Source organism: Astyanax mexicanus, chromosome 13, assembly GCF_023375975.1.
Source record: "Astyanax mexicanus isolate ESR-SI-001 chromosome 13, AstMex3_surface, whole genome shotgun sequence".
Taxonomy (NCBI): Eukaryota; Metazoa; Chordata; class Actinopteri; order Characiformes; family Acestrorhamphidae; genus Astyanax; species Astyanax mexicanus.
This window is the reverse complement of record NC_064420.1, coordinates 51,220,290-51,244,231: the sequence shown is the minus strand read 5'-3', so window position 1 is coordinate 51,244,231 and position 23,942 is coordinate 51,220,290. Positions and strand designations below refer to the sequence as shown.

Sequence of the window (23,942 nt, the reverse complement as noted above, 5' to 3'; positions counted from 1 at the left end):
TGTGCAGTGTAAAGATATTTTGCTGTTTTTTTGTGTTTTTGCACTTTAAGGCTTTATAAAGCTTAATATAAAAAAGTTAGTTTGTTTAGAAGGTATTTTAGATTCTTAAACCATGTAAAAATATATTGGATTAAATTTATTCAGACATCACTCCGGTAGTTTAATTCTAATTTACTGATGTTTAGGCCCGTGGATTATTGTTTGCATAGTTTGTGTTTTAATCTTTTTAAGAGATCTGTTCTTAATAAACATTTTTATGAAATAATAACAGGTCTACGCTTCTTCAGTGTTGCAATGTTAATTTACATCATTCTGTTCACCTAAAAATGATTTTAAAAGCTCAGTTTTAGCGCTTTACTTACTTAAAAAAATGTGGGGTTTAATTCAGCCTCGGGCTCATTATCTCAGCAGTTGATTCACATTTTGTTCTTACTGCGATACTACAGGTCACTTTACTAAATATTTTAATATTAAAATCCTGATATAACATTAATTAAGAGTAACAACTATATAACTTTGAATTTGAACATTTATATGGTTATATGGAAGGTAAAATAATTGTGAAAAGAAAAGTAAAATGAACCCTGTGACCTTTCAAATTTACACCCATGACAATGTTTTTTTTTTGGCATGAAATCCTCAAACCTGGCAACTCGGACTGAGAGAGGAGAAGGTATCTGATTACAGATGCAATACAGGAGCGCAGTACAAAGCAAAATATTAATCATAAAATAAGTGAATAATATTAATAAAATAAACTAAAGTACTATAAATAAAAATGTTGATGTATGTATGAATTCTATCAGTCAGGTATTAAAGAGCAGTAAAGACACTCCACTGAAGTACAGAGTTACACAGGAGTTTCAGTTTAGTTCTCCAGCACCAAGGATCGAGCAACGTTAGCATTAGCCGCTAACCACAGCGCTAAGCACTAGCTCTTTCACCATTCAGAGGTGAATCTATCAGACTGTAGTTTGCATGTTTACCATGTTAAAACAAACAAACCGCCAGCTAATATCACCCTGGCTTACGAAACACTCATGTAATGCTAATGCTGCTGCTCCTAGCCTTAGTGCTGGAGAAACTTCACTGAAACTCACCCTTATATATAAAACATTAGAAATCTAAGCTTACTGTAAATAAACGGTGGTTTACTCACCCAGGAGAGAAATCTGTGTAGATTAACATCCAGCACTCAATTAACTTAAATATAGGAAATATATATATATATATATATATATATATATATATATATATATATATATATATATATATATATATATATATTTTAAAGAATTACAGTTTTGTTTACTTAGGCGCTTCCCCCAGCTTCCCCATTAGAAGAGAAACATGGCGACACCCTTGTTCACTTCAATTTAGAATCCTTACTAATGCCGCTTAATATCGCTTTATAATCCTATGCGCCTTATTTATGAAAACAGACCAGAAAATAGACATTCACTGACTATAATTTGAAAAACAGTAAAATTATTACAGTAATAAAAAAGTAATAAATAAATAAATATGGTAACACTTTATTTTAAGGAACACAAATCAGGCACTTATTAATGTCTTATTATTTGCTTAATAAAGCCTTAATTAGACATTTGTAAATTATTTATTCACTACTTATTAGGCTTTATTCTGTGTTATTAAGTGTTATTGGTGCTTTATTAGTGGTCGGTTATGTGGAAATGATTAATAATGGCTGTATTAGGTCTCATACTTCACAATAAACGGCATGTATTATTGGGAATAATTAGATATATTAATAATTTTATATATTTAGGAATAATTTAGTATATTTGGGAATATTTAGATATATTTTGAACAATTTGGTATATTTAGGAATAATTTTGACAGACTTTGTAGTTCTTTGTAACTAATATCCTTTACAAACAATAATATATGGCAATATATTGGAAAATATATTGCAATATACTAAATAACACAATTTCAGTTAATTAAGTGTAATAAAATGTCCTAAAAAATAACAATATCCAGCCTGTGTGAATGATTCTTATTATACACTTTGTAATTTTATATACTATTTTATATATAACTATTAAAATGTTCTACAGAATCTATTTAGAACCATTAAAGTTTAGCTGTGAAGGTAAAAACAGTGGTTGTAGTGATTGGCAGGCAGTGGTGTTATCCACTGCACCACAACAGTGAGCGATAACATCATGTGGGGGACTGGGGTTCAATTCCCGGTCTGGGTGACTGAATGCTGCTCTACACCAATAAGAGTCCTTGGGCTGGACTCCTAACTACACTACATTAACCCAAATCTGTAATAAAAATAACCTGCAGCTGTAATTAATTGATTACTTTCTTTATTAGTGATTAATCGTAAATATAATTGTCTGATTATTTAGTCGAATACTAAAATAGTGATATGCTGCAGCTGTAGTGTGTACGCTGGTGTAAGTGTATAATACGTGGTTATAGATGGTTAAATGTGGTGATTTGTGTGATGTTGGTGTTTTGATGATGAGGGTTTGGAGTAGCCAGTATGAATTTGACTACAGTTTCCTTTAGTTTTGCATAGAAGCTCAGGTTTATTTCAGATAGAGCTTTAGAAGCTGCTGCACATATACACACACATTACACACACATTACACACACTACTGACGATCACAACTAATAGTTACAGATAAGAAAAATACACAGCAAAAACAGGAGAGTTGAAATTTCAGAGTTAAACAGCTGAGAGTGTAATTTTAACTCTTTCAGTGTTAAATGGTGTTCAGTGTTGGAGTTATTTGTCAGAGTTGAATATTTCAGTGTTAATCCCACTAAACCCAATAAATACTGGCCAACTCCACAGAGATTTAATTAAACTCCGCCCAGTTAAACACGTTATTTGCATAATGGGTGTGTCCCCCAGATCTTAACTTACCATCAGTGTGAAATCTTGCCCACCAGGGCTCCTTCCATTGGGTATTGTGTTATATTTTGTTTAATGGTTGTTTGTCTAGCTAATATGTTGTAGGCTATAAGAGCAAGTTACCATCGTTTGTACAGTAAATTGTGATAAAGTGTTGGTAATGCACTAAGAAATACAATGGAAAATTACACGCTAACCTGTCCTGAATAATAATTCAATAATAAAAAGTCATATTAATATACTAATCTTCTTCTCATTTATCATTTTTTTAACTCTTTTCAGTGTTAGTGTAACAATTTAGGAAGTTAAAGAAATACAAATGTGAGTTAAAAAGGAACTCTGGCAAGGTGTTAAATGTTTAACTATTTTGAAAGTGTTGATTTAACTCCCTGAAAAAGAGTTAAAATTAACTCTGTGGGAGTTAATTTAACACTTGCCTTTTTGCTGTGTACCTGTTTAAAAACTGGTTCATTGTAGATTCAGGAGAGATTAAATTTGTGATAAACAGTTTAACTTAAAATAATAAATAAACACCCACACACATTGTCAGTCCTGATGCTGTTAGTCTGTCTGCTCTGGACTCTGAACTACACAACAAAACTCCACTTCCCAGCATGCACTCACACCAGACTTCCCAGACTCTGCTGATCATGTGACGCTATGGCGTTCTCGCTCCCCCAGTTACTGATTGTTTGCACCTGGTCTGTCAAATACCCCTCAGTTTGCTCTGTTCTCTCACAGAGTATTGAATCTAGTTATCTAGCTCTTCTACAATAAGTTTCCTTTGTTTATTGCTTTTTGTTACCGACTTGTTTTAGTTTCAGACTAGGCCATTTTTTGCTGGATTTATCGCGTATGACCCTGTTTTTGCCTGACTATGCTCTGGTATATTGTTTATATTTGCTGCCATACTGTTACTGACCCTGCCTGTCCCTCACTCCTCCTGTAAGTCTAGCTTCTTTATTAATTAACTGTATGAATCGCAGTCTCCCACACAATGTGGTGGTTAGCTCACCTGCAGTTTAATTCCCGGCCTGGGTAACTGAATGTTGTGCTACACCATTAATACTCCAAACAGAGGACTGGCGCTAAAAGGACTAGCGCTAAATTAATAGCGCTATATTACCATACTTTAATGTGTAGTTTCAGTGCTTTATGGTCAGTTTCTTAATAACAAGCAGAAAATCATATCATATCATACTCAATAATATCGCCAAAATGTTTTAATGTGGTGAAGGATATTATACCCTGAAATATGGTGCCAAATATTACCCATCCTTAATTATTCCATCAGGGTTCTATTTTTTTTTTACTGTTTCTATCAAAAAGAAAAATTCACACTGTTCTCATTATTTCCTATTATATATCTACTAGACTGTACAGTATCATTTATTTTACTTTAATCCTGGATATATGGAGATATTTGGAGTGCATTATTATTATTAGTATCATTGACTTCTGTTACAAATCTGATAAAATTCTTGTATTTTTTAATATCTCAGTTAGGGCCATGGGCGGATCTACCAGGGTGGCATAGGGTGGCAACTGCCACTCTAAAAGAATGCCTTGCCCCTGCTGCCCCCCCCAACAATTAAAAGAAAAGTTATTATGGCCAATCACCGAGCCAATCACCGAGCCAATCACCGAGCGAAACACCGAGCGAATCATCAATGCCAGACTGCAGTAAATATATATAACGAAATAAATTATAATGAAAGCATGGTGCTAGTATAATTGCGTTGCTGATTTTAAGCTTAGATAAATCTTATATATAACTATAACATGTATTGTTTGCTGGGTCCAGTGATGTCAGATCAATAAATATTACCGTAAATATCAGCCTAAATTTATAATCATTTATTGTTGTTTTATCTTCACTCTGGGGGAAGTATTTTTTTAATGCTAAGGGTAATTAAAGTTTAGAACCCTTTTTAGAAAGTTTAGAACACTGCTTCATCATTTTTTAATGTATTTTTAGGTATTTTATGTTTATGTACTGCATTGTTTCTGCTGGATGTTTAAAACATCTGTTCTGATGTTTACAGGCGACGATTTTAGAGTAAACATTTTTAACCTGTTCTGGAGACGCATTCCTCCGTCTGTTTTCGAGTCTGAACAGTTTTTATGAAGGTTAAAGATCACCTGCTCTACGCAAAAACCCCGTAACGCCCACGCCTGAGGGGCTGAGCCCTGTGTTCAGCTGAATGAAGGGATTATTTACTGATGAGCTTCAGCCAATGAATGAACAGCAAATAGGAGGACCTATTAAAACCATTTAAATTACATATAAAATCAGTTAAGCAGCTTTCTGAGAACTTTTGCTTGATGTCTGAGACTGTGCCTACCTGTAATTAACTCTATATAACATTAGAATACTAAACCCAAATAAACATAAAGAATGAAGTCAGTGATCAGTGAGAGTGTCTACCTGTAATTAACTCTATATAACATTAGAATACTAAACCCAAATAAACATAAAGAATAAAGTCAGTGATCAGTGAGAGTGTCTACCTGCAATTATTAACTCTATATAACATTAGAATACTAAACCCAAATAAACATTAATAAAAAGTGAGTGATCGGAGAAAGTGTCTACCTGCAATTAACTCTATATAACCTTAGAATACTAAACCCAAATAAACATAAAGAATAAAGTTATTGATCAGTGAGAGTGTCTACCTGTAATTAACTCTATATAACATTAGACTACTAAACCCAAATAAACATAAAGAATAAAGTTATTGATCAGTGAGAGTGTCTACCTGTAATTAACTCTATATAACATTAGACTACTAAACCCAAATAAACATAAAGAATAAAGTTATTGATCAGTGAGAGTGTCTACCTGTAATTAACTCTATATAACATTAGAATACTAAACCCAAATAAACATAAAGAATAAAGTTATTGATCAGTGAGAGTGTCTACCTGTAATTAACTCTATATAACATTAGAATACTAAACCCAAATAAACATAAAGAATAAAGTTATTGATCAGTGAGAGTGTCTACCTGTAATTAACTCTATATAACATTAGAATACTAAACCCAAATAAACATAAAGAATAAAGTTATTGATCAGTGAGAGTGTCTACCTGTAATTAACTCTATATAACATTAGAATACTAAACTTAACTAAAAAAAACTCTCTCACTGATCAATGACTTTATTAATGTTTATTTGAGTTTAGTATTCTGATGTTATATAAAGTAAATTAAAACTGTAAAACTCTATATACCTGGGGATACTTCCACCTGGAGAGATAAATAAAATTACAGATCATTTTATACAGTCCTGCAGTTCAGTACTACAAACTTTAACACTATAAATCAATCAATTATAGTTTCTATCTTTATTCTTCTAAAGAAACAGGGCAGCAACAGATCTTTACCTGGAAGTACAGGTGTGGAGAATAATGGGGCAGGGTGTGTGAGTGTATACCTGGAGATTTCTGGTATGTAGATAATGACAGGTTTATAGAAAATGTCTGTGAGACTAATTACTGTTAACACCCCCTGCAAACACTCAGACTCTAACCCTGTAGACTGTATATAAACACTAAGATCATCCAGAAAAACACTGCACTGACTTTAGACTTGATAATAAAACACAGTGGATCAACACCAGCAGATGACAGACATGACTCTCCAAACCATCACTGATCATCAGTAAATTTTACATTTCATTTAAAGTAAATCAAGGGATCAGAGTCTGGAGGAAGAGTGGAGAGACACACAGTCCAAACTGCTCGAGGTCTAGTGTGAAGTTTCCACCAATCAGAGATGGTTTGGTAAGACATGTCATCTGCTGGTGTTGATCCACTGTGTTAAAACTTTTATAGAGATGTGGATTTCATTTTCCAGCAGGCTTCTGGCACACTGCCCACACTGCCAAAAGAACCAATTGGTCTTATTATATAATATTCTAATTTTCTGACACTGAAGCTTCATAATCATCAACAATAAAATAAATAAACACTTAAAAAATATCAATCGGTGTTTAATACTTACGCAATAGAGCACAAAATAAACAAAAAAAGTTGTATAAAAGCGAAAGAACACAAGAATAACATCAGGTCTGTGATATCTAATCTAATCTACGACCAAATCACAGCCGTGATGTTATTCATGATAACACACTCCCTCTCGTGTTCTTTTGCTTTTATACAGCAGTTTTTGTTTTTTCTTTACAAAATGAATAACGAAAATAAAAAGAATCTCAAAAATTGATCATGAATATGACTTAACCCCGTCTGTTCTCTTTGTGGTCAATTTGACCCCTTTAAATGTTTAAAGTCTCTAAAAAAAATGGTTTCAATTTCAACGTCTGTTTTATAAAGGCTGTTTTAAATGCATAAAACATGATAAATATAAATATTTTACACACATTTGTGTGTTTTTTATGTTGAGGTCACTATATATACATTCAGTTTCATAATCTTACTCTAATTGTTCCTCCACTTTAGACCCTAACTTAAAAACACAACACGTATAATACTTGTATAATACTAATATAACATGATAATAATGACATAACCACTAATAATTTATCAAATAAACATACAGTTACTGGCAAATAAACTTTTCTAACATGTTTATTTAAACATAATTATAATAATTTTCTGGAGATTTAAATTGCTGGGATTATGTTGACCCAGAGAATAAAGGTAATAGTAAATTTGAGTATAGCAGAGCCTTCCGCCAAAAAGTAGTTCCACAACAAGTGAACGGTAGCTATAAAACGGCGTATGATTTATACGTTACCTTGAAATCAAAAATTAGGAATAAGCAAAGAACTCTGAAATTTAAGGGGTTAATAAACGTGAAATAACACTAAAGCTTTTCATGTGTCTTTATGTTAAAGCTGTGCGTTTGTGAGCATTTCTGCCTGTTTTGCTGGATAGTGCTGGCTAGCTAGCTGTGCCTGGTCAGGTTAGCATACCTTGCTTTAGTTTAGCATTAGCATTAGCTTAGCCTAGCATGGCTGGTTACCGTTCCGGATTTCAGATTGCGGCCGAGGTGACTGATAGATTGTTGAGCCAGCACAGCAGGCTTTGGGCAAGCATACCTTGGCTGGGCGCTAGCCTGTGCTAAGCTAATGCTAATACTACGGATTTAATGTGAGAGGGCCGTGCTGTTATCACAAATTGTGATTGTGACAAACAATCAGATTGTGACTTTGGAACTAACTGTTGTATATATCTACTGTATATAATATATGAGTTTCACATTTTCAACTGAATTACTGAAATAAAATAACATTTTAATGATGTTCTAATTTATGAAATGCACTAATATATATGTATTTGGGTTCTTGAAGGGTTTCCCAATTATTAAGGGGAGATTTCAATCTTTCCACTTTTAACTCGAAAATCATGGGGTAGGGTACATAAGAGAAATGGGATTGGCCCTTAAACTGGTGGGAGAAAAGGGGAGGGTCTATGAAATAGGTAGATGAGTCTGGATGGTCCCTATTGAGCAGAAATTGGTTGCAAATTTGACAAAATAATGGACAATTTTGGCTTAATTTCTATAAAAAGGAAGGGACCTGATCTGCAACGTCTATGTTTTCTTCTCAGTCATTGTTTTAATCCTTTAAATACAGACATATAATTTACAGACTAATCATACAACTATAAATATAAACTATATTATGCATTAAAATCATTTTTATACTGTTTATTCTGTATATTTTACAGCTCTGGTCTGAAAGTGCCCACAGTGAACTAAAGAACCAGGAGACCAACCTCAACCAGGAGCATGTAAGTATTTACTCAAACCCCCACTCAAAACGAGTTAATCTCTCAAACCCCCACTCTATACAAGTTAATCATCTCAAACCCCCACTCTAAACAAGTTAATCATCTCTTAAACCCCCACTCTAAACAAGTTAATCATCTCTTAAACCCCCACTCAAAACGAGTTTATCTCTCAAACCCCCACTCTAAACGAGTTTATCTCTCAAACCCCCACTCTAAACGAGTTAATCATCTCAAACCCCCACTCTAAACAAGTTAATCATCTCTTAAACCCCCACTCTAAACGAGTTTATCTCTCAAACCCCCACTCTAAACGAGTTAATCATCTCAAACCCCCACTCAAAACGAGTTATTCTCTCAAACCCCCACTCTATACAAGTTAATCATCTCAAACCCCCACTCTAAACAAGTTAATCATCTCTTAAACCCCCACTCAAAATGAGTTTATCTCTCAAACCCCCACTCTAAACGAGTTAATCATCTCAAACCCCCACTCTAAACGAGTTAATCATCTCAAACCCCCACTCTAAACGAGTTAATCATCTCTTAAATCCCCACTCTAAACGAGTTAATCATCTCAAACCCCCACTCTAAACAAGTTAATCATCTCTTAAACCCCCACTCTAAACGAGTTTATCTCTCAAACCCCCACTCTAAACGAGTTAATCATCTCAAACCCCCACTCAAAACGAGTTTATCTCTCAAACCCCCACTCTAAACGAGTTAATCATCTCAAACCCCCACTCTAAACAAGTTAATCATCTCTTAAACCCCCACTCTAAACGAGTTAATCATCTCAAACCCCCACTCTAAACGAGTTAATCATCTCAAACCCCCACTCTAAACGAGTTAATCATCTCTTAAATCCCCACTCTAAACGAGTTAATCATCTCAAACCCCCACTCTAAACAAGTTAATCATCTCAAACCCCCACTCAAAACGAGTTTATCTCTCAAACCCCCACTCTAAACGAGTTAATCATCTCAAACCCCCACTCTAAACGAGTTAATCATCTCAAACCCCCACTCTAAACGAGTTAATCATCTCAAACCCCCACTCTAAACAAGTTAATCATCTCAAACCCCCACTCAAAACGAGTTTATCTCTCAAACCCCCACTCTAAACAAGTTAATCATCTCAAACCCCCACTCTAAACGAGTTAATCATCTCAAACCCCCACTCTAAACAAGTTAATCATCTCTTAAACCCCCACTCAAAACGAGTTTATCTCTCAAACCCCCACTCTAAACGAGTTAATCATCTCAAACCCCCACTCTAAACAAGTTAATCATCTCTTAAACCCCCACTCTAAACGAGTTAATCATCTCAAACCCCCACTCTAAACGAGTTAATCATCTCAAACCCCCACTCTAAACGAGTTAATCATCTCTTAAATCCCCACTCTAAACGAGTTAATCATCTCAAACCCCCACTCTAAACAAGTTAATCATCTCAAACCCCCACTCAAAACGAGTTTATCTCTCAAACCCCCACTCTAAACGAGTTAATCATCTCTTAAATCCCCACTCTAAACGAGTTAATCATCTCAAACCCCCACTCTAAACAAGTTAATCATCTCAAACCCCCACTCAAAACGAGTTTATCTCTCAAACCCCCACTCTAAACAAGTTAATCATCTCAAACCCCCACTCTAAACGAGTTAATCATCTCAAACCCCCACTCTAAACAAGTTAATCATCTCTTAAACCCCCACTCTAAACGAGTTAATCATCTCTTAAATCCCCACTCTAAACGAGTTAATCATCTCAAACCCCCACTCTAAACGAGTTAATCATCTCTTAAATCCCCACTCTAAACGAATTAATCTCTCAAACCCCCACTCAAAACGAGTTAATCATCTCAAACCCCCACTCTAAACGAGTTAATCATCTCTCAAACCCCCACTCTAAACGAGTTAATCATCTCTCAAACCCCCACTCTAAACAAGTTAATCATCTCAAACCCCCCACTCTAAACGAGTTAATCATCTCAAACCCCCACTCTAAACGAGTTAATCATCTCTCAAACCCCCACTCTAAACGAGTTAATCATCTCTCAAACCCCCACTCTAAACGAGTTAATCATCTCTCAAACCCCCACTCTAAACAAGTTAATCATCTCAAACCCCCCACTCTAAACGAGTTAATCATCTCAAACCCCCACTCTAAACAAGTTAATCATCTCTCAAACCCCCCACTCTAAACGAGTTAATCATCTCTCAAACCCCCACTCTAAACGAGTTAATCATCTCTCAAACCCCCACTCTAAACGAGTTAATCATCTCTCAAACCCCCCACTCTAAACGAGTTAATCATCTCTCAAACCCCCACTCTAAACGAGTTAATCATCTCTCAAACCCCCACTCTAAACGAGTTAATCATCTCTCAAACCCCCACTCTAAACGAGTTAATCATCTCTCAAACCCCCCACTCTAAACAAGTTAATCATCTCAAACCCCCCACTCTAAACGAGTTAATCATCTCAAACCCCCACTCTAAACGAGTTAATCATCTCTCAAACCCCACTCTAAACAAGTTAATCATCTCTCAAACCCCCCACTCTAAACGAGTTAATCATCTCAAACCCCCCACTCTAAACGAGTTAATCATCTCAAACCCCCACTCTAAACGAGTTAATCATCTCTCAAACCCCCACTCTAAACAAGTTAATCATCTCAAACCCCCCACTCTAAACGAGTTAATCATCTCTCAAACCCCCACTCTAAACGAGTTAATCATCTCAAACCCCCACTCTAAACGAGTTAATCTCTCAAACCCCCCACTCTAAACAAGTTAATCATCTCAAACCCCCACTCTAAACGAGTTAATCATCTCTCAAACCCCCACTCTAAACGAGTTAATCATCTCTCAAACCCCCACTCTAAACGAGTTAATCATCTCTCAAACCCCCACTCTAAACGAGTTAATCATCTCTCAACCCCCCACTCTAAACAAGTTAATCATCTCTCAAACCCCCCACTCTAAACGAGTTAATCATCTCTCAAACCCCCACTCTAAACGAGTTAATCATCTCTCAACCCCCCACTCTAAACGAGTTAATCATCTCTCAAACCCCCACTCTAAACGAGTTAATCATCTCTCAAACCCCCACTCTAAACGAGTTAATCATCTCTCAAACCCCCCACTCTAAACAAGTTAATCATCTCAAACCCCCCACTCTAAACGAGTTAATCATCTCAAACCCCCACTCTAAACGAGTTAATCATCTCTCAAACCCCCACTCTAAACAAGTTAATCATCTCTCAAACCCCCCACTCTAAACGAGTTAATCATCTCTCAAACCCCCACTCTAAACAAGTTAATCATCTCAAACCCCCCACTCTAAACAAGTTAATCATCTCAAACCCCCCACTCTAAACGAGTTAATCATCTCAAACCCCCACTCTAAACGAGTTAATCATCTCTCAAACCCCCACTCTAAACAAGTTAATCATCTCTCAAACCCCCCACTCTAAACGAGTTAATCATCTCTCAAACCCCCACTCTAAACAAGTTAATCATCTCAAACCCCCCACTCTAAACGAGTTAATCATCTCTCAAACCCCCACTCTAAACGAGTTAATCATCTCAAACCCCCACTCAAAACGAGTTCATCATCTCAAACCCCCACTCTAAACAAGTGAATCATCTCAAACCCCCCACTCTAAACGAGTTAATCATCTCTCAAACCCCCACTCTAAACGAGTTAATCATCTCTCAACCCCCCACTCTAAACGAGTTAATCATCTCAAACCCCCCACTCTAAACGAGTTAATCATCTCTCAAACCCCCACTCTAAACGAGTTAATCATCTCTCAAACCCCCACTCTAAACGAGTTAATCATCTCAAACCCCCCACTCTAAACGAGTTAATCATCTCAAACCCCCACTCTAAACGAGTTAATCATCTCTCAAACCCCCACTCTAAACAAGTTAATCATCTCTCAAACCCCCCACTCTAAACGAGTTAATCATCTCTCAAACCCCCACTCTAAACAAGTTAATCATCTCTCAAACCCCCCACTCTAAACGAGTTAATCATCTCTCAAACCCCCACTCTAAACAAGTTAATCATCTCTCAAACCCCCCACTCTAAACGAGTTAATCATCTCAAACCCCCACTCTAAACGAGTTAATCATCTCTCAAACCCCCACTCTAAACAAGTTAATCATCTCTCAAACACCCCACTCTAAACGAGTTAATCATCTCAAACCCCCACTCTAAACGAGTTAATCATCTCTCAAACCCCCACTCTAAACAAGTTAATCATCTCTCAAACCCCCCACTCTAAACAAGTTAATCATCTCAAACCCCCCACTCTAAACGAGTTAATCATCTCTCAAACCCCCACTCTAAACAAGTTAATCATCTCTCAAACCCCCACTCTAAACGAGTTAATCATCTCAAACCCCCACTCAAAACGAGTTCATCATCTCAAACCCCCACTCTAAACAAGTGAATCATCTCAAACCCCCCACTCTAAACGAGTTAATCATCTCTCAACCCCCCACTCTAAACGAGTTAATCATCTCAAACCCCCCACTCTAAACGAGTTAATCATCTCTCAAACCCCCACTCTAAACGAGTTAATCATCTCTCAAACCCCCACTCTAAACGAGTTAATCATCTCTTAAACCCCCACTCTATACGAGTTAAATTTAAACCCCCACTCTGCTGTGTTTGTGTGGTAAGGAGCGAGTGCTGATAAGGACTAAGAGGAGATGGGTTCTGTCTACAATAGAACTGGAGGAGGAGGATCCGGGACCTTTCCCTAAAGAGGCAACAAAGGTACCGAACATCTTTACGGATTAATAACTACAACATCTGAAATACATGTCCGGATTAGAGGAAACTGACTCTATAATCAAGTGGAGAAGTCTCACTCTGTCTTGATATACCTCACTCCACTTTGCTGTACCGCACTCTGCCTCACTTTGCTTGGCTTTACCTCCCTCTACCTCACTATAACTTGCTGAATCTCACTCTGCCTTATTCTTCCTATCTTGCTGTGCCTCACTCTGCCTCACTCTTGCTCACTCTGCCTCACTAACTCACTCTACCTTGCTGTATCTCATTCTGCCTCTCTACTTTGCTCTGCCTCACTTTGCTTGGCTCACTTTGCCTCACTCTAGGTCACTCTGTCTCACTATACCTCGCTCTGCCTCATTCTACTTCACTACGCCTCCTTGTATCTTGATGCCTCGTTCTGCCTCGCTTTATCTCATTATACCTTGCTCTACCTTACTGTACCTTGCTGTGCCTCACTTTGTCTTGCTGGGTCTCACTCTGCCTCACTATAATTTGCTCTGCCTCATTTTGCTTGGCTTTATCTCACTCGCTTTATCTCGCTCCACCTCGCTGTAACTCTTTCTGCCTCTACTTCGCTCTACCCCACTTTGCCTCATTCTACCCTGCTCTACCTTGCTGTATCTCACTCTGCCTCTCTTTGCTTTGCTCTACTTCATTCTACCTCACTGTACCTCACTCTCGCTTACTCTGCCTTCCTTTATCTAGCTGGGTCTCACTCTGCCTCACTTTATTTGGCTTTACGTCACTCTACCTTGCGCTGCCTCATTCTACCTCACCATACCTTGCTGTGCCTCATTCTGCTTAACTCGACCTTGCTCTACCTTACTGTACCAAACTCAATCTCACTCTACCTTGCTCTGCCTCACTTTCGTTGCTCATTCTACCTCACTATACCTTGATCGGCCTCGCTGAATCTCACTCTAGCTTGCTCTGCCTCACTTTGCTTTAATTAGCTTTGCCCCACTCTACATTGCGCTGCCTCACTCTACCTTACTCTAACTTGCTGTGCCTCGTTCTGCTTCACTCTACACTGCTCTGCCTCCCTGTACCTCACTGCCTCACTCTGCAGCATGAAGAGATCTCTATTATTGCAGCCCTCAAATCACGATAATTAAAATATGATTTATTGTATGACTCTATTATTGAGTATTGATTGATTTATTATTGTGTTTATTGTGTTTAGTTGTATAATGATAAGTCAGCAAACTACAAGCTGAAGTTCAGTATCAAAGGTCAGGGTGTGGATGAGGATCCTGTGGGCGTTTTCACCATAAACGACCAGACCGGAGTCGTCTACGTTCACAAACCTATAGACCGCGAGATGTACCCCGTCTTCATGGTGAGCCTGAAACTGATCTCATATTAACCTAAAAAATTATAAAGTATTTATAGAATTACTCATTATTATAAACGTGAAATACAAAGATATTGGATTTCCATTTTTATTTTTTTTCTTAATGTAAATATGTTTGTGATGAATGGACCAATGAAAATGCTTTTAGATAAGTATATATAGTTATAGATATTGCTGGTGATATTTATCGTGTCTCTGTCTCTGTTAATAAAGGTGGAGTTTGATGTGTGGGATCGAGCATCTGACACACTTGTGGATAAAACCTTATCGTTTAATGTGGCGATAAAAGATAAAAACGATAACATTCCTGAGTTCCTCCCTCCATTACTCCAGACCACAGTTCCAGAGAACATTAAAGAAGGTCAGTGATTTAATACAGTATTAATCAAACTGATAAAAATAACCAAAAAATGATCAAAAGTGCAACAGAGATGGTATCAGCGTAGCTGTGATGCTAAGGGAAGTGTTGTACTGATGCTGTGGTAGTGATGCTGAGGGTTCAGTACTGATGCTGAGGGTTCAGTACTGATGCTGTGGTAGTGATGCTGAGGGTTCAGTAGTGATGCTGAGGGTTCAGTATTGATGCTGTGGTAGTGATGCTGACGGTTCAGTAGTGATGCTGAGGGTTCAGTAGGGATGCTGAGGGTTCAGTATTGATGCTGTGGTAGTGATGCTGACGGTTCAGTAGTGATGCTGAGGGTTCAGTAGTGATGCTGAGGGTTCAGTATTGATGCTGTGGTAGTGATGCTGACGGTTCAGTAGTGATGCTGAGGGTTCAGTAGTGATGCTGAGGGTTCAGTAATGATGCTGAGGGTTCAGTACTGATGCTGTGGTAGTGATGCTGAGGGTTCAGTAGTGATGCTGAGGGTTCAGTACTGATGCTGAGGGTTCAGTACTGATGCTGTGGTAGTGATGCTGAGGGTTCAGTAGTGATGCTGAGGCTCAGTAGTGATGCTGAGGGTTCAGTAGTGATGCTGAGGGTTCAGTAGTGATGCTGAGGCTCAGTAGTGATGCTGAGGGTTCAGTAGTGATGCTGAGGGTTCAGTAGTGATGCTGAGGCTCAGTACTGATGCTGAGGGTTCAGTAGTGATGCTGAGGGTTCAGTAGTGATGCTGAGGGTTCAGTAGTGATGCTGAGGATGTGGTATTGTAGTGATGCTGAGGGTTCAGTAGTGATGCTGAGGGTTCAGTAGTGATGCTGAGGGTTCAGTAGTGATAATGCTGAGGGTTCAGTAGGGTTGCTGAGGGTTCAGTAGGGATGCTGAGGGTTCAGTAGTGATGCTGAGGGTTCAGTAGTGATGCTGAGGGTTCAGTAGTGATGCTGCGGGTTCGGTAGTGATGCTGAGGGTTCAGTATTGATAATGCTGAGGGTTCAGTAGTGATGCTGAGGGTTCAGTAGTGATGCTGAGGGTTCAGTAGTGATGCTACGGGTTCGGTAGTGATGCTGAGGGTTCAGTAGTGATGCTGAGGGTTCAGTATTGATAATGCTGAGGGTTCAGTAGTGATGCTGAGGGTTCAGTAGTGATGCTGAGGGTTCAGTAGTGATGCTGAGGGTTCAGTACTGATGCTGTGGTAGTGATGCTGAGGGTTCGGTACTGATGCTGTGGTAGTGATGCTGAGGGTTCAGTAGTGATGCTGAGGCTCAGTAGTGATGCTGAGGGTTCAGTAGTGATGCTGAGGGTTCAGTAGTGATGCTGAGGGTTCAGTAGTGATACTGAGAATGTGGTATTGTAGTGATGCTGAGGATTCAGTAGTGATGCTGAGGGTTCAGTAGTGATGCTGAGGGTTCAGTAGTGATAATGCTGATGGTTCAGTAGTAACGCTGAGGGTTCAGTAGGGATGCTGAGGGTTCAGTAGGGATGCTGAGGGTTCAGTAGTGATGTTGAGGGTGTGGTAGTGATGCTGAGGGTGTGGTAGTGATGCTGAGGGTTCGGTAGTGATGCTGAGGGTTCAGTAGTGATGCTGAGGGTTCAGTAGTGATAATGCTGAGGGTTCAATAGTGATAATGCTGATGGTTCAGTAGTGATGCTGAGGGTTCAGTAGTGATGCTGTGGGTTCAATAGGGATGCTGAGGGTTCAGTAGTGATGCTGTGGTAGTGATGCTGAGGGTTCAGTAGTGATGCTGAGGGTTCAGTACTGATGCTGAGGGTTCAGTACTGATGCTGTGGTAGTGATGCTGAGGGTTCAGTAGTGATGCTGAGGGTTCAGTAGTGATGCTGAAGGATCAGTAGTGATGCTGAGGATGTGGTATTGTAGTGATGCTGAGGGTTCAGTAGTGATGCTGAGGGTTCAGTAGTGATGCTGAGGGTTCAGTACTGATGCTGTGGTAGTGATGCTGAGGGTTCAGTAGTGATGCTGAGGCTCAGTAGTGATGCTGAGGCTCAGTAGTGATGCTGAGGGTTCAGTAGTGATGCTGAGGGTTCAGTAGTGATGCTGAGGGTTCAGTAGTGATGCTGAGGATGTGGTATTGTAGTGATGCTGAGGGTTCAGTAGTGATGCTGAGGGTTCAGTAGTGATAATGCTGAGGGTTCAGTAGGGATGCTGAGGGTTCCGTAGGGATGCTGAGGGTTCAGTAGTGATGCTGAGGGTGTGGTGGTGATGCTGAGGGTGTGGTAGTGATGCTGAGGGTTCAGTAGTGATGCTGAGGGTTCAGTAGTGATAATGCTGAGGGTTCAGTAGTGATAATGCTGATGGTTCAGTAGTGATGCTGATGGTTCAGTAGTGATGCTGAGGGTTCAGTAGTGATGCTGAGGGTTCAGTAGTGATGCTGTGGGTTCAGTAGGGATGCTGAGGGTTCAGTAGGGATGCTGAGGGTTCAGTAGTGATGCTGAGGGTTCAGTACTGATGCTGTGGTAGTGATGCTGAGGGTTCAGTACTGATGCTGAGGGTTCAGTACTGATGCTGAGGGTTCAGTACTGATTCTGTGGTAGTAATGCTGAGGGTTCAGTACTGATGCTGAGGGTTCAGTACTGATGCTGTGGTAGTGATGCTGAGGGTTCAGTACTGATGCTGAGGGTTCAGTAGTGATGCTGAGGGTTCAGTACTGATGCTGTGGTAGTGTTGCTGAGGGTTCAGTAGTGATGCTGAGGCTCAGTAGTGATGCTGAGGGTTCAGTAGTGATGCTGAGGCTCAGTAGTGATGCTGAGGGTTCAGTAGTGATGCTGACGGTTCAGTAGTGATGCTGAAGGATCAGTAGTGATGCTGAGGGTTCAGTACTGATGCTGTGGTAGTGATGCTGAGGGTTCAGTAGTGATGCTGAGGCTCAGTAGTGATGCTGAGGGTTCAGTAGTGATGCTGAGGGTTCAGTAGTGAAGCTGAGGGTTCAGTAGTGATGCTGAGGGTTCAGTAGTGATGCTGAGGCTCAGTAGTGATGCTGAGGGTTCAGTAGTGATGCTGAGGGTTCAGTAGTGAAGCTGAGGGTTCAGTAGTGATGCTGAGGGTTCAGTAGTGATGCTGAGGGTTCAGTAGTGATAATGCTGAGGGTTCAGTAGGGATGCTGAGGGTTCAGTAGGGATGCTGAGGGTTCAGTAGTGATGCTGAGGGTTCAGTAGTGATGCTGAGGGTTCAGTAGTGATCATGCTGAGGGTTCAGTAGTGATGCTGAGGGTTCAGTAGGGATGCTGAGGGTTCAGTAGTGATGCTGAGGGTTCAGTACTGATGCTGTGGTAGTGATGCTGAGGGTTCAGTACTGATGCTGAGGGTTCAGTACTGATGCTGAGGGTTCAGTACTGATTCTGTGGTAGTAATGCTGAGGGTTCAGTACTGATGCTGAGGGTTCAGTACTGATGCTGTGGTAGTGATGCTGAGGGTTCAGTACTGATGCTGAGGGTTCAGTAGTGATGCTGAGGGTTCAGTACTGATGCTGTGGTAGTGTTGCTGAGGGTTCAGTAGTGATGCTGAGGCTCAGTAGTGATGCTGAGGGTTCAGTAGTGATGCTGAGGCTCAGTAGTGATGCTGAGGGTTCAGTAGTGATGCTGACGGTTCAGTAGTGATGCTGAAGGATCAGTAGTGATGCTGAGGGTTCAGTACTGATGCTGTGGTAGTGATGCTGAGGGTTCAGTAGTGATGCTGAGGCTCAGTAGTGATGCTGAGGGTTCAGTAGTGATGCTGAGGGTTCAGTAGTGATGCTGAGGATGTGGTATTGTAGTGAAGCTGAGGGTTCAGTAGTGATGCTGAGGGTTCAGTAGTGATGCTGAGGGTTCAGTAGTGATAATGCTGAGGGTTCAGTAGGGATGCTGAGGGTTCAGTAGGGATGCTGAGGGTTCAGTAGTGATGCTGAGGGTTCAGTAGTGATGCTGAGGGTTCAGTAGTGATGCTGAGGGTTAAGTAGTGATCATGCTGAGGGTTCAGTAGTGATAATGCTGATGGTTCAGTAGGGATGCTGAGGGTTCAGCAGTGATGCTGAGGGTTCAGTAGTGATAATGCTGAGGGTTCAGTAGTGATAATGCTGATGGTTCAGTAGTGATGCTGAAGGTTCAGTAGTGATGCTGAGGGTTCAGTAGTGATGCTCAAGGTTCAGTAGTGATGCTGAGGGTTCAGTAGTGATGCTGAGGGTTTGGAAGTGATGCTGAGGGTTCAGTAGGGATGCTGAGGGTTTGGAAGTGATGCTGAGGGTTCAGTAGGGATGCTGAGGGTTTGGAAGTGATGCTGAGGGTTCCGTAGGGATGCTGAGGGTTCAGTAGGGATGCTGAGGGTTCAGTTGTGAAGCTGAGGGTACAGTAGGCATGCTGAGGGTTCAGTAGTGATGCTGAAGGTTCAGTAGTGATGCTGAGGGTTCAGTAGTGATGCTGAGGGTTCAGTAGTGATGCTGAGGGTTTGGAAGTGATGCTGAGGGTTCAGTAGTGATGCTGAGGGTTCAGTAGTGATGCTGAGGGTTCAGTAGTGATGCTGAAGGTTCGGTAGAGATGCAAGAGAATATTTATGTAACCACTGTGATGAAATAATTGTTTTTTTTTTACTATTGTTAGTGGTATAATGTATTTTATTAATTTAAAGATTATTGACACTTTTAATTCTAGTAATTTAAGAACTGTTTTAGAGCTTTCTCTCTCTTTTTGTGTGTAATTGTAACAGGAGTGCTGCCGATCTCGCTCCAGGCGAAGGATAAAGATGAGAAAGGGAACGATAACTCACGCCTCACCATGAGAATTATCTCCCAGGAGCCCAAAACTCCGATTTTCTCCCTCAAATCCATCTCCCGCAGCACCGACGACAGCATGGTCTCCCAGCTCGTCCTCTCCGGCTGCTTCGACTACAGCGTGAGCAGCATTTACTTACTGTAACCTGTAGAAAACTGTAAATATCTCTTTAATCTAATCTAAATATATCTTAAATATTGTATAAACAGTACAGTACATCCTGATGAGTGCCAGTTCCATCATCATAACATTTCTGATGTTTTTTTGTTTTTTTTTTGCGACAGCCTGTCACAAGAATTACATTACATCTACTTGCCGTACAATAAATGGATACTACCTCGATAATATTTGATAATCCAGATATCAGATGTCTATTTTTTTATGTTTTTATTTGTGTTTGTTCTTATAATATTAAAAATATATTTTCCAATCGATGATTTAATTAATTTAATTTATATTTTAGTTGTCTTTAAAAGAGTATAATCTCTTTGTTATGCTATTCAGTTATCATTATGCCAGTAAGACTAAAGTTTTGACCCTAAAACGCTAGTTTCGATCATCAGATACAAGTACCAATGTTGGTACTGTATCGATAATATTTACAGCTGCGTTGTGAGTAACCAGAGCTGCAAAGGATACATCAGCTGCGTCCTTCAATTCAGAATGAATGTCAGCTGGGTTTATAAATGCTTTACGCTGTTCTTTTCTCATTATGTCAGTATGTTGCAATTAATGGTCTTAACATGACAGTAATATTGTTTATCACAATAATTTCTGGGACAATATATCGTCCACAATAAATTAATATCATGACAGGCCTACTTGAGGATACTTTCTCAAAGTTCTTGGAATTCTTTTTTTTTTCAGATTGACTGACAATTTCTTTTACTTAGTTGACTTACCTCAACTTACTTTACTCAAATATTCACTATTCACTGTATACCTGTAACTCTACCTCTTCACTACTTTACTTTAACTGATGCTCTCAAACACTTTATTAAGAGACAAGAAATTCAAGTAATTAACTCTTGATGAGTTCAGCACAGCTGTTAACTGAAAGCCTGAATTCCAGGAGACTCTACCTCATAAAACTGACTGAGAAAATCCAGCAGAGATGTTTTTTCTTCATACTTTGGATGAGTTTAGTATTAATCTACAATACAGAACATTTTAAAATAATTAAAAAACACTGCATTACATTTTTTCCCCAACGTCTGACTGATACTGTATATATGTCTATATATTTCTACTACATAAATCTGAGTGTAAATGAACAGTACTCTGTGTATTAGTGTAAATACAGCTGATAAACTGTGTGTAACTGTGTTAACCCTGTATCTCCTGTGTGTTTCAGAAAGCTAATATGTATAAACTGCTGGTTGAAGCTCAGGATCAGGGAACTCCATCACTTTCCTCCACCTGCACCGTCCTCATCAACATCACCGACTCCAACACACACCCGCCCCAGTTCACCGCTGCTAAAGTACGTCTAATTAACCCCCTCACTAACGAGCAGCAACTAATTTACATACTAATTACTGACTGGTTACTGTTAGATCGTAAGTCATGTTGGATTGGAAATGATAAGACATGAACTCTTGCATGGCATGAACTTTTATTTCTCTTTGCTATTTGGGCTACTTGGCACCTGATTAGAGAGAAAAAAAATAGAGATTTTTACATGATGTAGTTTCTGAGAAAAATTATGTCCACAAATGAGGACTTTAGTTTTATATTTCCATAGAACACAATGAAGTCGTAATTAATAATAAGATCTATTTTTTGCCTAAATGCAAAACAAAAGTAGAAACAATAACTGTGCCACTTTAAGCAATACGGCTCAAACATTTCCTGTATTTATTTTTCATTTAAATTTCTGAACCAAAACAAAACACTAACATGTTAAACTCTTCTGCCACCACTAGGGGACAGTATAATGGTTTCATAAGAGGACACCAGGCCCTTGTAGAGTGAAATTTATTGTTGTGGTCTCTAACACGCTAGTATAGATCAGATACAAGTACCAAAGTTGGTACTGTATCGATAATATCTATAGCTGCGTTGTGAGTAACCAGAGCTGCAAAGGATACATCAGCTGCGGCCTTCAATTCAGATTGAATGTCAGCTGGGTTTTTTGTCTTTAAATGAGTACAACTGCTTTACGCTGTTCTATTATCAGTATGTCAGTTGCAATTAATGGTCTTCCAGGAGTATAATGGAATATAATGGCCTCATAAGGGGACACCAGGCCCTTATAGAGCAAAATTTAGTGTTGTGATCTAAACAACCCAAAATGTGACGTCCACGTACATAAATATGTATTGAAATATTTTGTATATAATTCAGCAAACAACGCATTAAATATGCATGTTTATCAATGTTGATTTATGGCCGGTTAGCACAGACTACCTATAGATCCATCTGTACCTTTCATCCATCACACTTCATTTTCCTCCAAATTGTCGAAACAGAGTTACTGTGCTGAAGACTCTCAGATGCTCTCACACCCAACACACACACACACCCAACACACACACCCAACCACACACAACATACAGTAGGGGTGGGCGATATGACCCTGAAATAATATCACTATATTTTATGGTATTTTTGCGATAACGATTCTCTTGGCGATGTGACAAAACACGGAATTACAAAAAAAAAAAAAAAAAAAATCAAGAATACACAACTGCAACCAAATGAAATTAAATTGTTATACATTAAATTATTGATTTGGCACAAAAATACAAAAGTTTTATCTGAGTTGCAACAGCAGTCAATGATCCAGAATGTCATGATCCTAAAGATGCACTCCAAATGTCTCCATATATCCAGAATTAAAGTAAAATCTACTTTATATAGTAGATATATAATGGGAAATGAGAACAGCGTGATTTTTTCTTTTGCTAAAAACAGAAAAAAAATTAATTCTGGTGTGATAATTAGGGTGGGTAATATGGCACCATATTTCAGGATAAAATATCGCTCACGATATAAAAAAAAATGTTGGCGATATTATCGCTACACATATTTTCTCCAACACACAACCACACACACACACACCCAACACAATCAAACATATCCCCAACACATAACCACACACACAGTGTAAATGCATTTATGAATTCTGTAATATATGTAATAAATAACAGATGTCCCATCACTGAGCCCTGCAGTACTCCCATTCTCCATTATTACATTATTACATTGTTACCAATACTAATTACCTGATTAACTACATTAATCACCATTCTCTCCACCCCTCAGTTCAACACTCAGGTTCTGGAGATGGAGACGAATAAAGAGATTTTACGTCTGCCAGTAACAGACGGAGACACGCCCAACACTCCCGCCTCCAGAGCCCGATACACCATCCTGAAGGGCAACGAGGACGACAACTACAAGATCGAGACCGACCCCAAGACCAACGAGGGGGTTTTAACAGTCATTAAGGTATGATTCAGCTGAGTTTAATTAACTCATTAGCATTGTTGCTAAAGCTACGTGCTTTATTACGAATAATTTAACCTCCTGTGCAACATGGATATGATATAAACTCATATAAACTCATATAAACTTGTATACACTTAAGCAGCTTCTTCCTGAAGTTAGTGTGGGATTGTAATTATAGTATTTTTTTATATTTTAGTAGCCGACTAATTTGCTATTTATTTTTTCGATTAGTCGATCAGTCAAAATTATTTTTTGCTTCCCCTTTATTACATATAAAATGAGTACGGCTTTTGCCTTGTCCCTTACCTGGTGTGTTTATACATCGTATACTGCACTAAATCACAAATTAGCACTGGATATATGGAGATAAATGGTGTGCATTATTAGTATTGTGCAGTAGTGTATTCTTAGAAAAAAACAAATCAGTGTTTTGCCATATCGGCAAGAGTATCGTTATCGGAAAAATATCATGAAATATCGTGATATTTTAGAACCATATCACCTACCCCTATTGACAAATTTCCATAGTCTGCGTTGACG

At 38.9% G+C, this 23,942-nt stretch overlaps 1 protein-coding gene across 1 annotated transcript in view; it reads left to right on the top strand.

The window, feature by feature from the left end:
- cdh26.1 (cadherin 26, tandem duplicate 1) overlaps positions 1 to 23,942 on the top strand; it is a 49,872-nt gene that overhangs the window by 3,646 nt on the left and 22,284 nt on the right. Inside the window, exons 2-8 of the mRNA XM_049462878.1 lie at positions 8,591 to 8,653; positions 13,343 to 13,438; positions 14,643 to 14,798; positions 15,027 to 15,174; positions 19,885 to 20,069; positions 21,304 to 21,432; positions 23,217 to 23,402. Of these exons, the coding sequence (XP_049318835.1) occupies positions 8,591 to 8,653; positions 13,343 to 13,438; positions 14,643 to 14,798; positions 15,027 to 15,174; positions 19,885 to 20,069; positions 21,304 to 21,432; positions 23,217 to 23,402 (963 nt within the window). The remainder of the gene's footprint in view (positions 1 to 8,590; positions 8,654 to 13,342; positions 13,439 to 14,642; positions 14,799 to 15,026; positions 15,175 to 19,884; positions 20,070 to 21,303; positions 21,433 to 23,216; positions 23,403 to 23,942) is intronic.